The 21,020-nt window shown below is 41.0% G+C and overlaps 1 protein-coding gene across 3 annotated transcripts in view; it reads right to left on the bottom strand.

Moving 5' to 3' along the window:
- Positions 1–2,611: 2,611 nt before the first annotated feature.
- The window catches only part of PKP3 (plakophilin 3), a 157,450-nt gene continuing 139,041 nt past the window's right edge, over positions 2,612–21,020 (bottom strand). For all 3 annotated transcript variants that reach the window (XM_073604686.1, XM_073604687.1, XM_073604685.1), the window contains 8 exons: positions 19,673–19,847; positions 19,465–19,582; positions 17,358–17,519; positions 15,843–16,025; positions 15,141–15,294; positions 14,480–14,672; positions 8,244–8,331; positions 2,612–3,962 (listed from right to left, as the gene is read on the bottom strand). In XM_073604686.1, coding sequence (XP_073460787.1) covers positions 3,930–3,962; positions 8,244–8,331; positions 14,480–14,672; positions 15,141–15,294; positions 15,843–16,025; positions 17,358–17,519; positions 19,465–19,582; positions 19,673–19,847 — 1,106 coding nt within the window. In that variant the 3' untranslated portion in view covers positions 2,612–3,929. The remainder of the gene's footprint in view (positions 3,963–8,243; positions 8,332–14,479; positions 14,673–15,140; positions 15,295–15,842; positions 16,026–17,357; positions 17,520–19,464; positions 19,583–19,672; positions 19,848–21,020) is intronic.

The following is a 21,020-nucleotide window of genomic DNA, read 5'->3' as shown; positions in this document are numbered from 1 at the left end:
ATTATTAAAGTCACTGCTCCCAAAAAAACGTCCGTTTTTACAACTTTTTTTTGCACCGATACATGTCCCCTGGGGCAGGACCCAGGCCCCCAAACGCTTTTTATGACAATAACTTGCATATAAGCCTTTAAAATTAGCACTTTTGATTTCTCCCATAGACTATTAAAGGGTGTTCCACGGCTTTCGAATTTGCCGCGAACACCCCAAACTGTTCGCTATTCAGCGAACGTGCAAACAGCCAATGTTCGAGTCGAACTCATGTTCCACCCGAACATAAAGCCCATCCCTACTAGGCATTAGAGCATTTGGTAATGTAGCTGTTCGTAAGCTGAAGATTAACATCCTTTTATAATATTTCACCAATACGCTAAGTATGACATATAATGGGTGAGGCTCTGATGTCATATGTGATAAGAATGGTCTCGGTGATAAAAAGTCTGGGAACTTCTAGACTAGACACTCTGCAGAATAACTTTGTGTAGTGTGTACGATAGCATTTTAAATATGTCATAGAGGTCCTGAGGCTATCTGTATTTCACCATAACTATATCTTTCCTAGCAACCTCAATCCGCATCACAAAAACATTTTCTAGTGACATACCAATAAACTAACACTCTTAAAAGGGAATTCAGGCTATATTGTACAGAAAGGAAAACACTTTAAATTCAGTAAAAGAAAAAAAAAAAAAAAAAAAAAGCGTGTGTGTGTAGGTGGAGGAAAGACTTCAGTACAAAAAAGGAAAAGGCAATAGTTGTTCCAGATATGTAATGAGTAACTTATTAGTAAAGCATTATATAGGTCGGAGTATAGTATTTCATGACTAAAGCTGGGTACACACTATTTGAATTTCCACCGGATGAAATTTATTATGTGGGTGGCCCCATTGACCTCCTCCTGCCCCACATACCTCAATTGAAGGAGCCTGGTGGAGAATTGTCATCTGAACAGTGGCTGTATCAAATTAGATGCAGCCGCTGTTCTTGAAATTTGACAGATGGCGGCTACACAATAGCTTTAGCGGGAGATTCCTCTATCTGCGCTATGTAGCATGGATGGGGCAATCTGTTGGATTATGCTCATTCAGCCCACAAGTTGACCGAAAATAATCATAATAATGTATATATACACCCAGATTCAGTCAGGAGAACCAATACATTTCTCTTCTTCACCCTGCTAGGCTGTAGCTGGTTATACATTTTTCTGACTGTACAGTCTCTGTACAATCTCCATAGGTGTCCGCGCCCCAAAGCTCAAAAATTCATGAACGCCACTTGCTATTACAGGGAGGAGGCTCTGGTAGTAGGGAGACAGTTGATTGGGAGCACATTTTGTTACACCCTAAATAGGGGTAGAACGTGTTCCTAGAGTTGAACCTAGCCTTTAATATAAATGGCGGAATTTACACGCGTATTGGTGAAATATTATAAAAGGGATGTTAATCTTCAGCTTACGAACAGCTACATTACCAAATGCTCTAATGCCTAGTAGGGATGGGCTTTAAGCAGGAGTTGCGCTTTCAATTTGCATTTGGAACTTTGCTTGAAGTTTAGATGCAGTAACTAATCTGATTGTTAAATTGTTCTTACCCTCTTGGGAGTATCTCCTATACCCTTGGTGCCCCACCTGTGGCCCTTTGGGACCTTTTGTGGGGCTCCTGCAGACACAAATCTGCGTTTCTCCATTTCCCTGTTGTAGCAGTTTTTATAATAGTCTCATGTAATATATGTCCACAGTCTTTGACCATCTCCTGTATTATATATTCTCTCTCTCTCTCTATATATATATATATATATATATATATATATATATAGAGAATCTATATCCTATACAAGAGAAAAAGGTGGAATTTATCATTTTCGACACACAATGTGAGATTAGAGCCAAATATTAGTCCCACTCAGAAATCATTGAACGTGCTCAATCTGCATGGAGAGACGCTGCTCATGTGCATCTTCATCTAGCCTGACCACTTTGTTCATTCGACCTCCCTGCCTGCAGACTCTTCCATCATTGTATACTTATAATAAGACCCCTTTCAGGCGCTTTCACGCTAAAAAAAAAAAATTGCCTGAAAAGCTCACAAAAACCTATTTCCATTAAAATCAATGAACGCTTTCACACTGGGGCAGTGCGCTGGCAGTGCAGTGAAAAAACGCCCTCTCCATTGAAATGAATGAAAAGCTCTTCAAAAGCGCATGAAAAGCTCTCCAAAAGAGCTCAGTGTTTTACTGGCAGTTTAGAAGTGCCTCAGTGTGAAAGGGGCCTTAGTGTTTGCTGTACTCCTTTGCACTTGTTGATCACCCTTTTCTTGACGCTTGATCATTTCTATTCTATTGCAAAAAAAACCCTAAATCTGGCATTCAGAGGATGCCAGAAGAGGGCGCACAGTCAAATACTATTGCTGTTCATTGCATATATGTCTCTATGTAACAGAATGGCACTTTAAGGGAATACGTGTGTCTGACGTAGTCTTCACCCCCTGGGGATCCCGGTGTAGAACAAGCCCCAGCAAAGCCAAATAAAGATTCCACCTCCGCCCAAGAATGCAAGGGACTGCTCCAATGTAAAGTTCCCACACTTGACCCTTTATCCCGAGAAGAAACACAACAATTTCTGAATTTAACATTTTTTATTTATTAAGTACCGAAAACACTGTGCTATATTTTACAAGAGCCCATGAAGGGCTAAGGCACATTTGAGCAAGTTAGTTAAAGAGGACATAAGCGCACAAACAGGAATGCTTCCCTGAGATTTAAAACCCAAATCTGCATAGTAATGGATGTATATGGGCTTATTTAGTAAAGCAGTTTTGGGGTGATCTGCAAAGTTCAGTAATCCATAGCGACCGGATATGCCATTACCGAGGAATACTTTGCTTTTTAATGGTGTTTTGCCTTATTAAGTAAGCCGAATGCCATTATACAATGAGTATTGCGTTCTGTAATACACCTACAATGGAAAGACGCTCTTTAAAGTTCACGGTTGTGTTTGACACATTTTAAAAATAATGTTCTATAACTTACTCTTTCTCTTTGCATCAAATATCTTTATATAAAAGGGCCAAGGGTGCCCCTATACAACCCAATCTGTACAATAAATGGAACCCATTAAAGCACCACTTGTGAGAAGTGAAAAGAGGCATGTAGTTTTCTCCAAGAAGGCGATCCCACTGCTTACAGCCATCGGAAACATTTGTCCATTCATATAAAAAAAAACAAAAACACAACACATGGGACTAGGGGGGACTTTCACACCGAACCAAATTCATCTGCAGTTGACCAGTCTGTACATAGCAACATACACTTAACACCAAGGGACATACTGCCTCTACCCCAATATTTTTATAACATTTTCTACATGATCAGAATACAGTCTGATTATTGGATATTGCATGTTTTTTTTGTTTGTTTTTTTTTTACTAAAAGTGGCATCTATTTGTCAAAGGGATCGAATAAACTGCTGTAAGTATACCAGACCTATACTAGTTCCAAGCAGCATATCTAAGAGTTAAAAAAAAAAAAATCACTACTGCCGAGACTGGCCAGTACAGCCTGCTGGGTGTGAAGGTCTAACAATAGTAGAAAGGCACAGGTTATCGCTTCCTGGTTTAGTACATGTATTTGAATTAGCTCTACTAACCAAGACACGCACATTCACCCGTGTTCACATACAATCCCATAGACCAATTTTATTTATTTTTCTTCTTTTCTTACAAAATACATTCACACACAAATGCGTAACTCTAGTCGATATTCTACCTAGCTACATAAACGGTCCCCCTCAGGCTCTGCTGTGCCATGTCAAGCGTGCTTAGGTGTACATAGGAGAGAGAGTAGGAAGGGCCAGGATAATAGTCCATCGGTCAGTGCTTTCTTGCTGATCTTCTGAGGAGGCACAGAGACTGGCGTTGCAAGTGGGCGCTGCATCATTAGCTAAGGAAGTCCTCCTTCCGGTAGCCCTTCTGTAAAACAAAAAATAGAGGTGTTCGGTGAGAAGGCACATCTAACTAGGGGGAATGGAGGTGTAGTGGTTAGCCCTGATGTCTTATAACACTGCGGTCCTGGATTCAGATCATGCCAGTGGCACGAAATGCTTGAAGAGATTATATTCTGCCCATGTACCACTGCATTAGTTCCAGTTTTCTTTGACAATACTAAAATATATGGATAGGCTAATCACTTTCTACCTACAGTAGCCTCTCAACCTTTTCAACACAGGGGAACCGTTGAAGCATGTTCCGGTCTCAGGGAACCCCCGGTAATATTACTATATCTGCAACTCAATATACATTAGTGTGATGGTCAGTGGAAAGATTGCCCCTTACACTTGTGGTCATTGGGAAGAATTACCCTCTTACAGAAAGCTGGTGTAAGTGGGAACTTTTAGAGGTGAAAACTGCTCATTGCTCAAGGAACCTGTGGCAACCTCTGGAAGAACCCTAGGCTTCCATAGAACCCTGGCTGAGAAACCTTGACCTACAGGTTGGTATGTGTCTATATGAGGAAGGAACTTTAGTTTGGAAACTCCACTGGACCAGATAATGCCGTTGATCAGGAACAGTGGGGTTGAGTTACTAAAGGCAAATCCACTTTGCACTACAAGTGCACTTGGAAGTGCAGTCACTGTAGATCTGAGGGGAAGATCTGAAATGAGGGGAAGCATTGCTCATTTTATCATCCAATCATGTGCAAGCTAAAGCGCTGTTTTTTACTTTCCTTGCATGTCCCCCTCAGATCTACAGTGACTGCGCTTCCAAGTGCACTTGCAGGGCAAAGCGGATTTGCCTTTCGTAAATGACCCCCAGAGTGTAAGAGTAGTAGAATATTGCAATATACAATACAAGATATAAATAGCAAGAAAGTGTAGCATCTTATTATCCCCCAAGGTGTAACCTTTCCACCATCCCCTGCCCGATTGTCAATCCACCCAGCAGTACAGTCCTGATGGCAGGACCATTTACCTTGATCCAAACAGGCTTCTGCTTTGACGTGTTTCACACGTTGGGCTTGTGCTGATGGGTAAATGCAGATTGCCTTCAGTTGCATTCTGCTTTTATTTGAGATCAGTTTAAAATGCTTCAGATATTACATATGGAGAGAGTTTATTGGCAGGGGCATCTGATCTACTACCGTTAAATCTTCTAAACTGCATTAACCTGCTTTTGCATTCCTATTTTCTTATACTAATAAAGAAGATGTTCTGACAAGAATAAAAGCCATCATCACAAGCCCTTTAAGAGACCATACACTAACCAATGTGATTTTAAAAACTTCTTTAGGTCTACCATCAACTATGTATTACATGGGCAGGCCTGCATTGGTACAAATTGAATGGATTGTCTAGGTGGGTCCCCTTATTATATAGATTTGGTAAATCTATAGAGATCAGACTGTATCACAAGGAGGCAATGGTAATTGGCTGGCACATGAAAAGGTATTCCATGTGTGCGGCTGATTTTCTTCTTTTTCTGGGACTGGGACTGGGGGGGGATGAATAAGCTACACTATATTGTCAAAAGTATTGGGACGTCTGTTATTTTACACACACACACTTGCGCCAATCACAATATGTATATTAGCATTGGTAAAAACAGTAGTCCATAAATTCAATCCTTCAATGACACCACAGTGACTCCACACATTGAAAAAGTGTGCCCGACCACCAGGGACTAGAAGGCCTGGCTCGCAGTCTCCGCTCTAATTTATCCCAAAGGTGTTCTATCGGATTGAGGTCAGGACTGTGCAAGCCAGTCAAGTTCCTCCACCCCAAACTCACTCATCCATGTCTTTATGGACCTCGCTTTGTGCACTGGATCAAATCATTTGGTGGAGGGGGAATTTTGGTGTGGGTGGGGTTGTTTTTCAGAGGTTGGGCTTGGCCCCAATGAGTTCCAGTGAAGGGAACTCTTAAGGCGTCAGCACACCAAGACATTTTGGACAACTTCATGCTCCCAACTTTGTGGGAACAGTTTGGGGACATCCCCTTCCTGTTTCAACATGACTGCACACCAGTGCACAAAGAGAGGTCGGAAAAAAAAAAAGCCATTTCTGGTCAAACATTCCCAGAGACACTCCTAAACTTTGTGGACAACCTTACCAGAAGAGTTGAAGAGGTTATAACTGTAAAGGGTGGGCCAACTCAATATTGAACCCTTCCGACTAAGACTGGGATGCCATTAAAGTTCATGTGTGTGTAAAGGTCCCAATACTTCTGACAATGTGGTGTGCACCCAGAGGCTGCTGACCTCTCTCTTTTTGTTTGGAAACGAAGGGTAGTCTAGTAGAGGAGAACTCAGGCAGGGCTAACAACAATGCATGGTACTTTAGAGTATCAGAGGTAATGTCAGTCCATGGGCTTTCTGGCAGAATTAACAAGATTTTTTCCTGTACTTGCAGTCACCTTAACCAGTTGACACTGGACATGCCACACGCACACCAAAAAAATAAAGAAATTAAAAAAAGAGGTAATCAAAGTATGCCAAGTGAATCTAGCACGCCTTGTCATTTCTCTCCCCCCCCCCCCCCCCTCTTTTCCCTGCTGTTCCCCCTGCCGCATTCATTGGCTATTCCTGCCTGTCAAAATGTTGCAACTACCACTGCTGAATAAAAGAGACCTTTTGAACAGCGTTTGTAAACACGGTACAGACCTGGAATTCGAAGACACAAAGTAGCATTATTTTTACTACTTTTTATTTACTCCATTCATCTGCAAATCAAAGGGGTGACCTTTAATCTGCACATATCAAGTAACAAATAAAAAAAATATATATTTCTTCTAAATAAATGTGTTCCTATTTACACCACAAACAACTACTTCTTCCCCTTCTCCCCCTAGCTAACATGTTACTGCTGAGTTGTTTTGTTTTTTTTTTCTACTTTTAACCATTAATAATAACATTTAAGTTTTTTAATTGTTGTATAAAAAAGCAAAAATTTAAAATAAAATGTGATTTGTAAATAACTTTAAAAAAATGGCACTAAAATTTTGTTCTGGTACAAAGCATTACAAACAGGACAAAATTGTAAAAGATATGATAGATTACCTACAGTATTTTTTTTTTAATTAACACTTATCAAAAGTAGAAAAAGTTTGGTTTTCGTCAAGTGTCTATGGATTGCATAAATAATAAAAATTCACCAGAAGAAAGCCTGGTTTGTCCTTAAAAAAAAAAAGTATACATGTAATACTTTATTTTAAGCAATTATTGCTGAAGAACAGGCCTATAGAGGAAATGTAAAAAGGACTCTGGTCAAAAAGACAAAATTTGGGAACTCTGCATATGTTGCAGAAGTTAACCGATTTTAATTTGGCAAAACATACACTTTAAAAGAGGAGTTCCAATCATATTTTCGTTTATTAAAAGTCAGCAGCTACAATAAGTGTAGCTGCTGACTTGTAATAAACAGCCACTCACCTGTTCCACGATCCAGTGTGCACTCGCCTTCATTCTGTTCTCCCCATGTCCTCCCTCGGTAGTGCTGACATCTACTATGGGCACCCGGCTGTGACAGCTTGTGGCTTTGCAGCCGGGTGCCCACTGTGCATGCACGAGCGGCGCTGCTCTCTGGGACTGGTTCCGAAGTCTTCTAGGACCTGTCATGTGTCCCAGAAGACTTCAGGATGGAGAACTTCCGATTCCGATCACCTAAGGCGACCGCAACGGAAGTGGGAGCAGGTAGCTGTCAAAATCGGGTACCTGCTCTCCCCCTCCTCCCCAAAAAGCTCTGTTTCACAAACAGAAGCTGGAGAGGAGGCTTTAAAGCGGAAGTTCCACTTTTGGGTGGAACTCCGCTTTAAGGTTTTGCTTCCAATTAAGGAAAATGTTACATGTCAGAGATGTTGGGCGATACAGTTCACCTTTAAAAAGAAAACCTGGATTGAGGGAAATAGGACCATTGCAGTTGCTGACCTACTCCTGGAGATGCCCGTAGTGGTCACTTCTGAATTCATCCAAAACAAGCAACCAGCATACAGTCCAGTAAGAAACCTTAAGTTTGCATATTTAGACCGTAGCATTTTCAGAAGGTCAGTAAACTCAAGTCTTCAGATTGTTCTCCACACAGCCAGTCTGTAACTTGTCTTCAGCACAACCCCTTTTATCAATGTTAGCATATTAGGAACCCTATATAAAAATCCTGGTACTGAGTGATGGAGCTTCACTCTTCACCTCACTGCTGGAACAGAGTAGATTATATGAGGAGGTAAATGGCATATGTAAAAGTGCTGTTCAAAATCTACTTACTGATTTGTAGTCCCGGTGTAACTTGCTGTATTGCCACATATTGGTAAGGAGGCTGGAGGCTGCCCGGGAGGCCTTCTCACTGTCTGGTCTAAAAAAGAGACATGTTCATCTTAATGTGTTGCTATCTAGCATTATAACCTATAGATGCTAATCAATGATACATTAATAGCTTCTCATTTATTGTAATTCTTTACAGAGTAACTTTACTTTTGAGGAGGAAAAAAAAAAAAAATCAATCCCCCCGTGGTCAATGTGCATTGCAAGGATTTGCAGTAAGTAATTAACCCTTAGAAAGTATCTCACCAAAAATATATTTCCTATTGCACATGCCTAAAATCTGACTTGTACCTTAGTGCCGACCAATCAAACAAGCAGGAAATTACTATTCTGAGGAAGTTCTGTACATAATTTGTATACAGAAGGCCTACACTTAGCCACATTGTATGAATTTTACAGAATATTACAACTCTGCAGATTGAAAAGGAAAGGAAACTTTTAAAGTGGTTGTAACTCTCAGACGACATGAAATATGAACAAAAGCATATTCCTTTATAGTGAGAACTTGTCTCAATATAGAGCATGAAGGGGATTATTTACTAAAACTAGAGAGTGCAGAATCTGGTGCAGCTGTGCACGGTAGCCAATTAGCTTCTAACTTCAACTTGCTGAATTCAACTTTGACAATAAAACCTACAAGCTGATTGGTTAATATGCACAGCTGGACCAGATTCTGAGTGCTCCAGTTTTAGTAAATCTCCCCCTAAGGATGGATTCACATCTATGCATTTTTAGTGCTTTTTGCATTTTGCAGATTTGCACTACAGAACATGTTGCATAGGAAACCATGTTAACCATGAAATCTGCAAAAAGCACTAAAAATGCATCGATGTGAATCCAGCCTAAATGTAATTTCTGAGTCATTTCTGACAAGTGTTCCTGACACCAAGAGAAGTGTGATGACAGGGGAGGGAGCTCCAGTTGATTGACAACCTGAGCTCTGTTCCCGAGTGCTGTGTCAAGGGGGATATGCCCCTTGCCTCCAATCAGCTTTCAGAGCTCTCCTCACTGATTTAACTTCAGTTCTCCACCCCCTGCTTTTCAGAGCTGAGAGATTTTGTATAAATTCTGCACTTTGAATGAATGTAGGGGAAAGACAGCTGTAAAACATTTACAGCTTATGTAGGTGGATTGGTTTTCGCTCTATATCACCTGAAGCCAGTCACTTTACTGGGTACATGTGAGGGTTTACAACCACTTTACCACCACAAAATCTCAATATGGCTTGTGCAGCAAATGTATATGAGATTATCTATCTTAGATAGATATAGATTTTTCCAGAAAAGTGGAGTTATCTGCTTTAAAGTTTAGCATGATACATACAAATGGTCTTTTTATTTGTTTTTCTTCTGTTCGAAAGTAAATCTAGGGACAAAAAAAAAAAAAAACTGTCCCTTTGGGGAGAATTAAGTTCAATTCCTATAATTCCATTGCAGGTTCCATAGATACAACAGGAACTGAGAGGAAGTCTCTCTAAATTAGCCAATTCCTCATTTTAAGGGCCTGCCTTGTTCACTGATCTAGTTGTCTACTAGAGCAACGACCAGAGCAGACCCCATCTATACTCAAGACGTCTACTACAGGACACCCATTCTCAGTCCAGCTTTCACCCAACTTCGCCCTGATGCAGGGGGGATCTGTAAATACCTAGAATGAGTTTTCTTTCTTATTCTCATGGAATAAAATGGAACTGCACTGCCAACCATATATCTGGTGCTTTCTTTATGCTACTAAACATACTACTTTCATTTCAGGCACCTCCCTCTTTGGACCCATCAGAGCTTAGGAAAGTGACCCCTTAACTCAAATGTCAATGGATCTAGATACAGGCATTCCCCACTTTTAAGTACACAATAGGGTTACATAGTTACATAGTTACATAGTAGGTGAGGTTGAAAAAAGACACAAGTCCATCAAGTCCAACCTATGTGTGTGATTATGTGTCAGTATTACATTACATATCCCTGTATATTGCGGTCATTCAGGTGATTATCTAATAGTTTCTTGAAGCTATCAATGCTCCCCGCTGAGACCACCGCCTGTGGAAGGGAATTCCACATCCTTGCCGCTCTTACAGTAAAGAACCCTCTACGTAGTTTAAGGTTAAACCTCTTTTCCTCTAATTGCAATGAGTGGCCACGAGTCTTATTAAACTCTCTTCTGCGAAAAAGTTTTATCCCTATTGTGGGGTCACCAGTACAGTATTTGTAAATTGAAATCATATCCCCTCTCAAGCGTCTCTTCTCCAGAGAGAATAAGTTCAGTGCTCGCAACCTTTCCTCATAACTAAGATCCTCCAGACCCTTTATTAGCTTTGTTGCCCTTCTTTGTACTCGCTCCATTTCCAGTACGTCCCTCCTGAGGACTGGTGCCCAGAACTGGACAGCATACTCCAGGTGCGGGCGGACCAGAGTCTTGTAGAGCGGGAGAATTATCGTTTTATCTCTGCAGTTGATCCCCCTTTTAATGCATGCCAATATTCTGTTTGCTTTATTAGCAGCAGCTTGGCATTGCATGCCGTTGCTGAGCCTATCATCCACTAGGACCCCCAAGTCCTTTTCCATCCTAGATTCCCCCAGAGGTTCTCCCCCCAGTGTATAGATTGCATTCATATTTTTGCCACCCAAATGCATTATTTTACATTTTTCTACATTGAACCTCATTTGCCATGTAGTCGCCCACCCCATTAATTTGTTCAGGTCTTTTTGCAAGATTTCCACATCCTGCGGAGAAGTTATTGCCCTGCTTAGCTTAGTATCGTCTGCAAATACAGAGATGGAACTGTTTATCCCATCCTCCAGGTCATTTATGAACAAATTAAATAGGATTGGTCCCAGCACAGAACCCTGGGGGACCCCACTACCCACCCCTGACCATTCTGAGTACTCCCCATTTATCACCACCCTCTGAACACGCCCTTGTAGCCAGTTTTCAATCCATGTACTCACCCTATGGTCCATGCCAACGCACCTTATTTTGTACAGTAAACGTTTATGGGGAACTGTGTCAAATGCTTTTGCAAAATCCAGATACACCACGTCTACGGGCCTTCCTTTATCTAGATGGCAACTCACCTCCTCATAGAAGGTTAATAGATTGGTTTGGCAAGAACGATTCTTCATGAATCCATGCTGATTACTGCTAATGATATCATTCTTATTACTAAAATCTTGTATATAGTCACTTATCATCCCCTCCAAGAGTTTACATACTATTGATGTTAGGCTAACTGGTCTGTAATTCCCAGGGATGTTTTTTGGGCCCTTTTTAAATATTGGTGCTACATTGGCTTTTCTCCAATCAGCTGGCACCATTCCAGTCAATAGACTGTCTGTAAAAATTAGGAACAACGGTCTGGCAATCACCTGACTGAGTTCCCTAAGTACCCTCGGATGCAAGCCATCTGGTCCCGGTGATTTATTAATGTTAAGTTTCTCAAGTCTAATTTTAATTCCGTCCTCTGTTAACCATGTAGGTGCTTCCTGTGTTGTGTCATGAGGATAAACACTGCAGTTTTGGTTACTGAAGCCCCCCGATTCACTCGTGAATACTGAGGAGAAGAATAAATTCAATACCTCTGCCATCTCCCCATCCTTTGTAACCAGATGTCCTTCCTCATTCTTTATGGGGCCAATATGGTCTGTCCTCCCTTTTTTACTGTTTACATACTTAAAGAATTTCTTGGGATTTTTTTTGCTCTCCTCCGCTATGTGTCTTTCATGTTCTATCTTAGCCATCCTAATTGCACCCTTACATTTCTTATTGCATTCTTTATAAATTCTGAATGCTGTGGATGATCCCTCAACCTTGTATTTTTTGAAGGCCTTCTCCTTTGCTTTTATATGCATTTTTACATTGGAGTTAAGCCATCCAGGATGTTTGTTCGCTCTTTTAAATTTATTACCCAATGGGATACATTGGCTAATGCCCTTATTTAATATGCTCTTAAAGCAAACCCATCTCTCCTCTGTATTCTTTGTTCCTAATATTTTATCCCAATTTATGCCTTTTAGCAAGGTTTGTAGTTTAGGGAAGTTGGCTCTTTTGAAATTCAGTGTCTTTGTGTTCCCTACATGTCTCCTATTTGTGTGATTTATACTGAAACTAATTGACCTGTGATCGCTGTTACCTAAATTGCCCCGTATTTCCACATCTGTTATCAGGTCTGTATTGTTGGTAATCAGTAGATCTAGTAATGTTTTATTTCTAGTTGGTGCGTCTACCATCTGACCCATAAAATTGTCCTGCAAGACATTAAGGAACTGGCGAGCCTTAAATGAATGCGCGGTTCCCTCCGCCCAGTCTATGTCTGGATAATTAAAATCCCCCATTATGATAACACTTCCCATCCTTGCTGCTAATCCAATTTGTGATAGGAGATCCGTCTCCACTTCCTCCCTCAGGTTAGGGGGCCTATAGCATACTCCCAGTATTATTTTCCCCTTAGCTTCATCCCTTTGGAGCTCTACCCATAAAGATTCCACCTCCTCCCTAGCCCCCTCAGTGATGTCATCTCTCACATTCACTTGTACATTATTCTTGATATATAGGCATACCCCTCCCCCTTTTTTACCCTCTCTATCCTTGCGGTATAGGGTATACCCTTGAATGTTTGCCAGCCAATCATGAGAGCTGTTGAACCAGGTCTCTGAAATTCCCACAAAATCCAAATCCTCCTTGTACAACAGTATCTCTAGTTCACCCATCTTGTCCGCCAGGCTCCTGGCATTGGTGAACATGCCACATAGTTTAGACCGGTCGCATATTGTCCTCGTATTGGGTGTTTCAAGATTGCAACTTGGACTTGCTACTATACTCACCTTGTGTTTTTGTGCTTTGGTTAACCTACCACTAATGCCCCCAATACTACCCTCTGGAATATCTTCCGCGCTGGCTATCACTGTCTCTGGACCCTCCCCCCCATCGCCTAGTTTAAAAACCCCTCTAACTTTTTGGCCATCTTCATTCCCAGCAGATCTGCACCCTCCTCATTTAGGTGCAGTCCGTCCCTTCTATAGTACCGGTTACCGACTGAGAAGTCGGCCCAGTCCTCCAGGAACCCAAACCCCTCCTTACTACACCAGCTCTTCAGCCACTTGTTTACTTCCCTAATCTCCCTCTGCCTCTCTGGTGTGGCTCGATGTACCGGTAGTATTCCTGAGAACACTACCTTGGAGGTCCTTTTCCTCAATTTAGCTCCTAAGTCCCTAAAATCGTTCTTTAGGACACTCCATCTGGTTTATTTACTAAAGCTGGAAAGTGCAAAATCAGGCTCACTTCTGCAAAGAAACCAATGAGCTTCTAACCCCAGCTTGCTCAATTAAAGCTTTGGTAATAAAACCTCGAAGCTCATTGGTTTCTATGCAGAAGTGAGCCTGATTTTGCACTCTCCAATTTTAGTAAATAAACCCCATTGTGTACCCCCAAAGTGGGGTATGCCTGTATACACTTCATGCTTCCCTCTGCTGACCAGCTTTATGGAGATGCAGATTTAATTTTCCAGCAGGACGTGGCACCTCCCAACACTGCCAAAAGTACCAATACCTGGTTTAATGATCATGGTATCACTGTGCTTGATTGGCCAGCAAACTCGCCTGACCTAAACCCGATGCAGTAATTCATGCAAAAAGAAGCCCCGACCAAGTATTGAGTGCATACTATACTGTACATGGATAAACTTTTCAGTAAACATTTCTGTATTAAAAATCTTTTTTTTTAAATTGGTCTTATGTAATATTCAAAATTTTCTGAGATACTGAATTTTGTTTTTTCACTAGCTGTAAGCCAGCCATAATCATCAAAATAAAAGAAAGAAATGCTTGAAATATCACTCTGTGTGTAAAGCGTCAATATAAAATATAGGAGTTTCACTTTTTGAATTGAATTACTGAAATAAATTAACTTTGATGATATTCTAATTTTATGAGATGCACCTGTATATGAAAATCCTGATCCATCTATACACCAACTTATGACAGTGTTGGGGGGGGGGGGGGGGGTCTGCCTCACGTGTTTGTAATGTTAAAATATATAAAAAATATATCAAAGTATTTAGCATGAAGGTCCATTAAAAGTGGATAATTAAACTATAGCTACCAGCTAGATCTCACCTCTGGTTCTGGTATTAGGCCTAGCTTTAAACAATGTCCTGAGTACTTGTCTTATCTAGCACCACTTACCCATCACGATTCCTCTTGATGTACATCAGTTTGCTGAGCCCATTGAAATATACTATATCCCGTGCTGCGAGAGGTCCAGCCACAGTCAGGTTATTGAGCACAGCGATAATGTTCACGATGACTTCAGAAGGAGGACTTTTATCATTGCTGTCCCCAGGAAGCTTCTCTAGAAGATGGCTGACTAGCTTGGTGGCTGTAACATCAATGACATAATTAGCAAGGATGAAAGACTACAGTCCATCTAATTCTATATATTCATATAAAATTTGAACTCTGTTGATGCAGAGTAAAGCAAGGTAAGATTTAAGTAAAGATGCTAAACTAATAAAATAAACTTTCACTCTGGCCCTGCCAGAGGCAGAGGCAGTCAGGCCAATTTGCAAGAAGCCTAGGCACTGTAAAAGCTCTGCTTTATGTGGCTGCAATGCAAATGTATATAAAACTCTGTAAACTTTTTGACTTTATGAAAGTTAATAAATGTCTTCAATTGCATAGGCAGGCAATTGACTTTGCTGCCTGGAGGTTCTCCATGCAGAAAAGTTATTTTAGTGCAACAAGAATCCAGTATAATGGATTACAGGTGGTCAGTAATCAGCATAATTAAAACCTAATACATGGTAAACAAAATGATCAATATATGAGAAGAAGGTTGAGCACTCACACATCTCATCCTTGTTCTTGGCATGTCTTGACAGATTGCGGATGAGCCCCGTTAGGGAGCGCAGCTGACTGTGATCTGCAGTCCTCAAACGGTCCAAGACGGGGTTCAGAATTCGTTCTTGTTCCAGCGCCACCTGGCTCATGACAGCTGCCCACTGTTAAAGCACAAACATATTTACATACAAAGCTCTAAAACTGCACATTTCAAAAAGATATAAGCCAATCAAATCATACCCATCACACCCTACAATGACTCTTACGTCATGTCAAAAGGACATCTCTCAGCTTCTTACCACATTCTACTACATTGAATACCTTCTACAGGTTTAATATGAGTTTTTCCACAGAATATTGGGGTTGATTTACTAAAACTGGAGTGTGCAAAATCTGGTGCGGCTGTGCATGGTAGCCAATCAGCTTCTAACTTTTGCTTTTTCAATTAAGGTTTGACAAATAAAACTGAAAGCCGATTGGTTTCTACGTAGAGCTGCACCAAATTTTGCACTCTCCAGTTTTAGTAACTCAACCCCACAGTGTTTATAGTTTATATTGTAGTATTCCTTTTAGGGCATATTGCTACCAAAGCCTTAAAAATACACAGGCCAATTTATCCAAAATCAAGCGATCACATTATAAATACTTGCAGTCATTTTCAGGCCTTGGACAAGTATTCACTGATCAAACAGGCTAGGACATTGCTTACCCTGCGATCTCCAGCTGTGATATTCTGTAGCGCTCCTGCTGCCGCCTCTGTTGTGTGTCTGTTGAGTTCACATTGCTGCAGTAGTCGGTTGTATAGATGGACAATCTGTGGATGCCACAACCACTCCATCCCCTTCGGATCCTTTGAGATCTCTGCAAAAGTGGCAAGGTCTGTGCCCTGTTGCTGTGAGAAAGAGTGAGGTACAGTGTAAGTCTGGGCATGAGCAACAAAGAAAGGTAAAACAAATATCACCTGTGTGGTGGAACTTTAATTAAGTCACCCAAAAGTGCTAATTTAGTTCTAGCTGGAACATGGTGGACTGAGTCAGCCTCTGGCTTCCTGTAAGTCTCGGATACACTAATAGCCAGTCCTCACTGACATATTTACAATCTATAACCATATGGGAGTTTTGGGTGTTCCATAAGCAACAGGAGCATAAAACAATGTTCTGCGAGGCTCAATCATTGACTCAAAGAAGATGTTATCGTACTTAAAAAAAAAAAAAAAGGAAGGAAGAAGATCCTGTCACCAGATCATTCATTTCAACAAAGATCTTCCCATAAAATTTTAGGCGTATTTAAAGCAGAACTAAAAACTTACCTTCACTCAGACAATCTTATTCCTAGTCGACATCTTCTGCCATCCTCATTGGTTGCAACTGTATGACCTCAGTCCTGTGCATGCGCAGAAGGCGGTCATCCCAGCACACAGAGACCAGGACTAGCTATGCAAGTTGAGCTGCATGTGCACAGCTCAGTGTACATGCCGGAGGAAACAGAGCAGGCAGGTAGTTGAATCGAATTGCAGAAGAGACATATAGAAGTTGATTTACTAAAACAGAAGAGTGCAAAATCTGGTGCAGCTCTGAACATAAACCAATCAGCTTCCAAAGCTCAATTGAAGAAGCTGAAGTTAAAAGCTGATTGGCTACCATGCACAGCTGCACCAGATTTTGCACTTTCCAGTTTCAGCAAATCAACCCCGTAACATCTCTTCTGCAATAAAAAGCCGGTCTTCTCACTGTCTGACAGTAGAATTTACTTTCGCGTTAACATATTTTATGCATGTTATGTACCTTTAAAAGCCTCTCTTGTGCAGATGTCCCGCTGGGTGCCACCATCTTGATTGTGATGTCAGCAGCTCTCACGCAAGTGACATTCTATAGTACCTGTATTCCCTTTTGCGCCTTCCCCAGAAGCTACATAAAAAGGATTATGTAGGGAGGTGAAGGGAGGGGTGCAGGAGCTGGGCCAGCACAAAGTAGTAGACACTCTCAAAAGAGGGGAGGCCTTTGCCATGCAACAAGGAAAGGAGTGAACTCTTCTAGAGTATTAAAATTTTCCAGCAAGGCAAGAAGTACATTGCAAGTTGATAAAAATATAGAGAGTGTGGAAAATACACTTCATCTAAGGATTACTTGACATTTCCTGTGCTTTTACCTGCAGTTTTAAAAGTTGGCTATATCTCAGTATAATTGTGTCAAATAGTTTATGGCAGCGAGTTTTAAATAATTACCTCTTTCAGTTTCCGGCTCTGAGGGGTGAAACAACCCACACCATCTCCTGCTGCAGTGCGTCCCCTCTGGGTTCCTTCCAGCCTTTGCAGGGAAGATGGGGGCAACTCATCATACAGTCGGTAGGACAAGTTTCTGAGCACACATACTGCATTTTCAACGCTCTAGAAAAGGTACATAAAAGTTGTATTTATTAATAATGGCCAACCCTTTGCATAAATCAACGTAGTAAGACAAACAGCCTCAGTCATGCTCATTTCAGTTATAGTTACATCTCTCTTTCTCTGGGTTTACCATGGCCAAAAATGATCTCAGTACCATTGATATCAAAGAAACAAAGGAATAAATAAACATACATATATATATATATTAAGTATACTAATATAATATAATATATATATATATATATATATATATATATATATATATATATATATATATATATATATATATATAGTTTGGCAAGATAGTTGAATGCTGCATTTTAGCAAGAAAAAAAATAAATAATCGAAAAACATGGATTCCTTAATATGTACAACTGACACAAGCAAAGGATTGTAGGATAGTCCTACTACCTACCTGACAGGTATAGCTGACCTTCTCAGTGTCCCTACATTAAAACCCCTTTGGCAGCTAGGTAAGGGCCAGTTTCACCCAAATAGTGTCGCTTTCCTTCTACCCTGGGTACCCCATGCTATATAATCTAGTCAGCTACTGTATAAAACATTAACACCTACCTCCTATATAGATTACCAGTAGCTGAGATCTATGGCAAGTCACTATAATATATAGCAACCTCCTAAGTGGAGCTGACCATCTCAGTCTCCCTTGCATCGGCACCATCCCTACTACCCAGATTAGAAGCCATGTGGCAGCTAGGTAGTTGTCCTGCTATTCCCACTCAACTGGTGTGGTTTTCCTTTCAGCCTGCCTGGCTCCCTCCACGTGTCTCCACTGCACCTCTCCCGACATGAGGTCTCCTCACACAGTGGAGAGCTCCTCCCCCTGACTTTACTGGCCCTCGCCCGTCAGCTGACTTTCTTTTCCAGCCTTCCGACATGGCATCGGTATCTCTGTAGCTGAGAACTTAGGTGAGAGGTCCGATGAGAGGGCCACTGTGATAAGACAGTCAAAACTAGGAGCGGCAGGCCCCCCCAAAGTTGAGGAATGCCGTCCGCACAACTCATTTGTTGGGCCCTTCGGGACACCCGGGCCCCCTACATATGTATGGGCTGTCCCCACCCCGATCGTGCCCTGTCAGTATTATCATACTGGCAGCAGTGCGGCCGCTAGACCGATCTGCCTCCCAGCCAGTCCGCCCCATATGACTGGCACTACACTGAAAGTGTAGCGGAAGCTGGCAGGGACTCTTCATGCTGCCCCCCTGCAAAGTGCCGCCCTAGGCCTTGGCCTTGTTGGCCTAGACCAAGACACAGCGTTAATTATTGAATTATTGCCTAGTGTGGTAGAGCATTGTCTCAGTTCTGATCTGTTCCAAGAGAAACACTGGCGCTCACATGCAATCCCTGTAACTGTAGATATTCTGCATTGTGGTTGCCTTGAGCTCCACTAGAGCCTGGATCAGAAGCCTGGTATTGAGTAAATGCATCCTGGTACTGTCCACAGCCAGTTCCAAGACTACTGTAGTCGCAGTAGATTCTGCAGCTCTGTTTTACAACAGCCTATAGCTAAAGTAAATGTAAATTTTTTTTTATTAGTCTTAAATAGGCAGCTTTTAATAAAATACATGGTAATCCTGTCATGAAGGTCTTTGTTTAATCCCTTACTGTAATGAAGTGACCACACTTCTGTCTCCAATTTGTTCTCCTATGTTGTCATACAAGCCTTCAATAGAGACTACAATTGTAGGACTCACGATCCACTGTTTAGGAAATCTGCCCTGAAAAATGCTATGCAGCCATTCTGGATTGCATGTATGAAGGTAGAAAGTGACTAAAAAAAAAAACGATGCATGGGATCAGCAGCACCAATATGCAACAACGGATTAAAAAACAAAAAAAAAAACAAAAAGTGAAAACTATTTTTATTTTATTTTTTAAACAAAGAGGTAACAATTGCTTTGATACACAAAGCATTATAACTCCTCACCTTGTCTTCAGATTTTCCAGCCTGTAGAGCTTGGTTTATGTATGCAACCAGGGCGTCCACCAGCGCAGGACACTCTCGCATCTTCTGACGTGTCTCCTCACTGGCAGAACTCAGGTTCCTTTAGAAGAACACAGAACATGGATCTGACAAATAATCCATTTTGTCCCAACCCGCCTACTTTGAACAGCCCAGTAAGTTTCATTCATACCTGAGAAAGCCAGTGGCATTGTAAAATATCTCAGCCTCTGATGCATTCTGCTGGATGAGTGCAGAGCCTGATGATCCAGAGAGTGGAAACAGCACCCTCTCTGTCAGGGGACTTAGAGTATCACGTGCCAGTCTTGATTTCAGGTTATCACTGGAAGACAAGTTCCATAAAATCCCTAAAAAAAAAACAAAATAAAAAGTGGAAGAAATAAATTTGGCTTTTAACCACTTGAAGACCAGGCCTTTTCTGACAGTTTTTGTTTACAAGTAAAATTACAAGTATTTTTTGCTTGGAAAATGACTTAGAACCTTCAAAACACACACACACACACACATTTTTTCTTGTTTTTTGTTTTAAGCAGAGGCCCAGACCTAGACCATAGAGAGGATCAAGGACTTTTCCGGTCCTCGATCACCTCTATTGTAAGTGGCTGTCGAATTGGCTTGTTGAAAAATGATTCTCAATCAGCCGGCTACAGCCAATTGACTGCAGCACTGATAATAGTAGTCTGACAGGGGAGGATTCCCTGCTGTCAGAATACAATAGCACAGTACAGAAGATTTCACCATCTACCTCACTTGTGTAGATGGTGGAAAGCTTTAATTTTTTTTTGTCCCCCCCCCCTCCCCCAAATAATCTATGGCCAACATTAGTTAAACCAGGGGCTATAGTTTTTACTGTACCTTTATCGCTACTTTCTGGTGTCTGAATGAGAATATTTTAGTCGAAAAAGCAATGTCAAGATGAAGTTGTTCACCATTTACAAAAGGTTCTACTACTGAGATGTAGACACTGTGTTAATACACATAGCTCTCAACTGTCTGATTTTGGGGACTGTCCCTGATTTATCTAGCTTTCAAAAATGTTTCCCAATGCAAAAACTTTTCTCCCAATTTCTAAATTGCTGCATTTGTAAATTGAAAAATCTAGTATAAAGGAATAATAGTAGCAAATAAAAAAAAGCATGCGTGGGTTTAATTAGCCATTTTTTAAATTTTTATATAATTCTCCTTTAAGGTATGTGGCAGGGGTTATATCCTATGCCTACATACTTTTGCTGATAGGTGTCCCTCGTTCCCATCTCAAAAAGTTGGGAGGTATGGCTAATACATGGGTGGGTTAAAATCAGGTGAGGAGTTTGCCTGTTTAACCACTTTTACATTTTTTAAAAAAATATTTTTTCATAAATATTCATATTTAATAATTTTTAATAATTTAAATTTAACAGGACAGGACAACTCATGTAATATTACTTTAGCATATTTAGTTACTACACAACTCATTTTGTAATCACTGTTAAAGTTAGTGAAGTAAAGTTAAGTTATAGTTAAAGAAGAATTCCATCTTT

The sequence above is a fragment of the Aquarana catesbeiana genome, linkage group LG11, assembly GCF_042186555.1.
Source record: "Aquarana catesbeiana isolate 2022-GZ linkage group LG11, ASM4218655v1, whole genome shotgun sequence".
NCBI classification, from domain to species: domain Eukaryota; kingdom Metazoa; phylum Chordata; class Amphibia; order Anura; family Ranidae; genus Aquarana; species Aquarana catesbeiana.
This window is presented reverse-complemented; position numbering and strand designations above follow the sequence as displayed.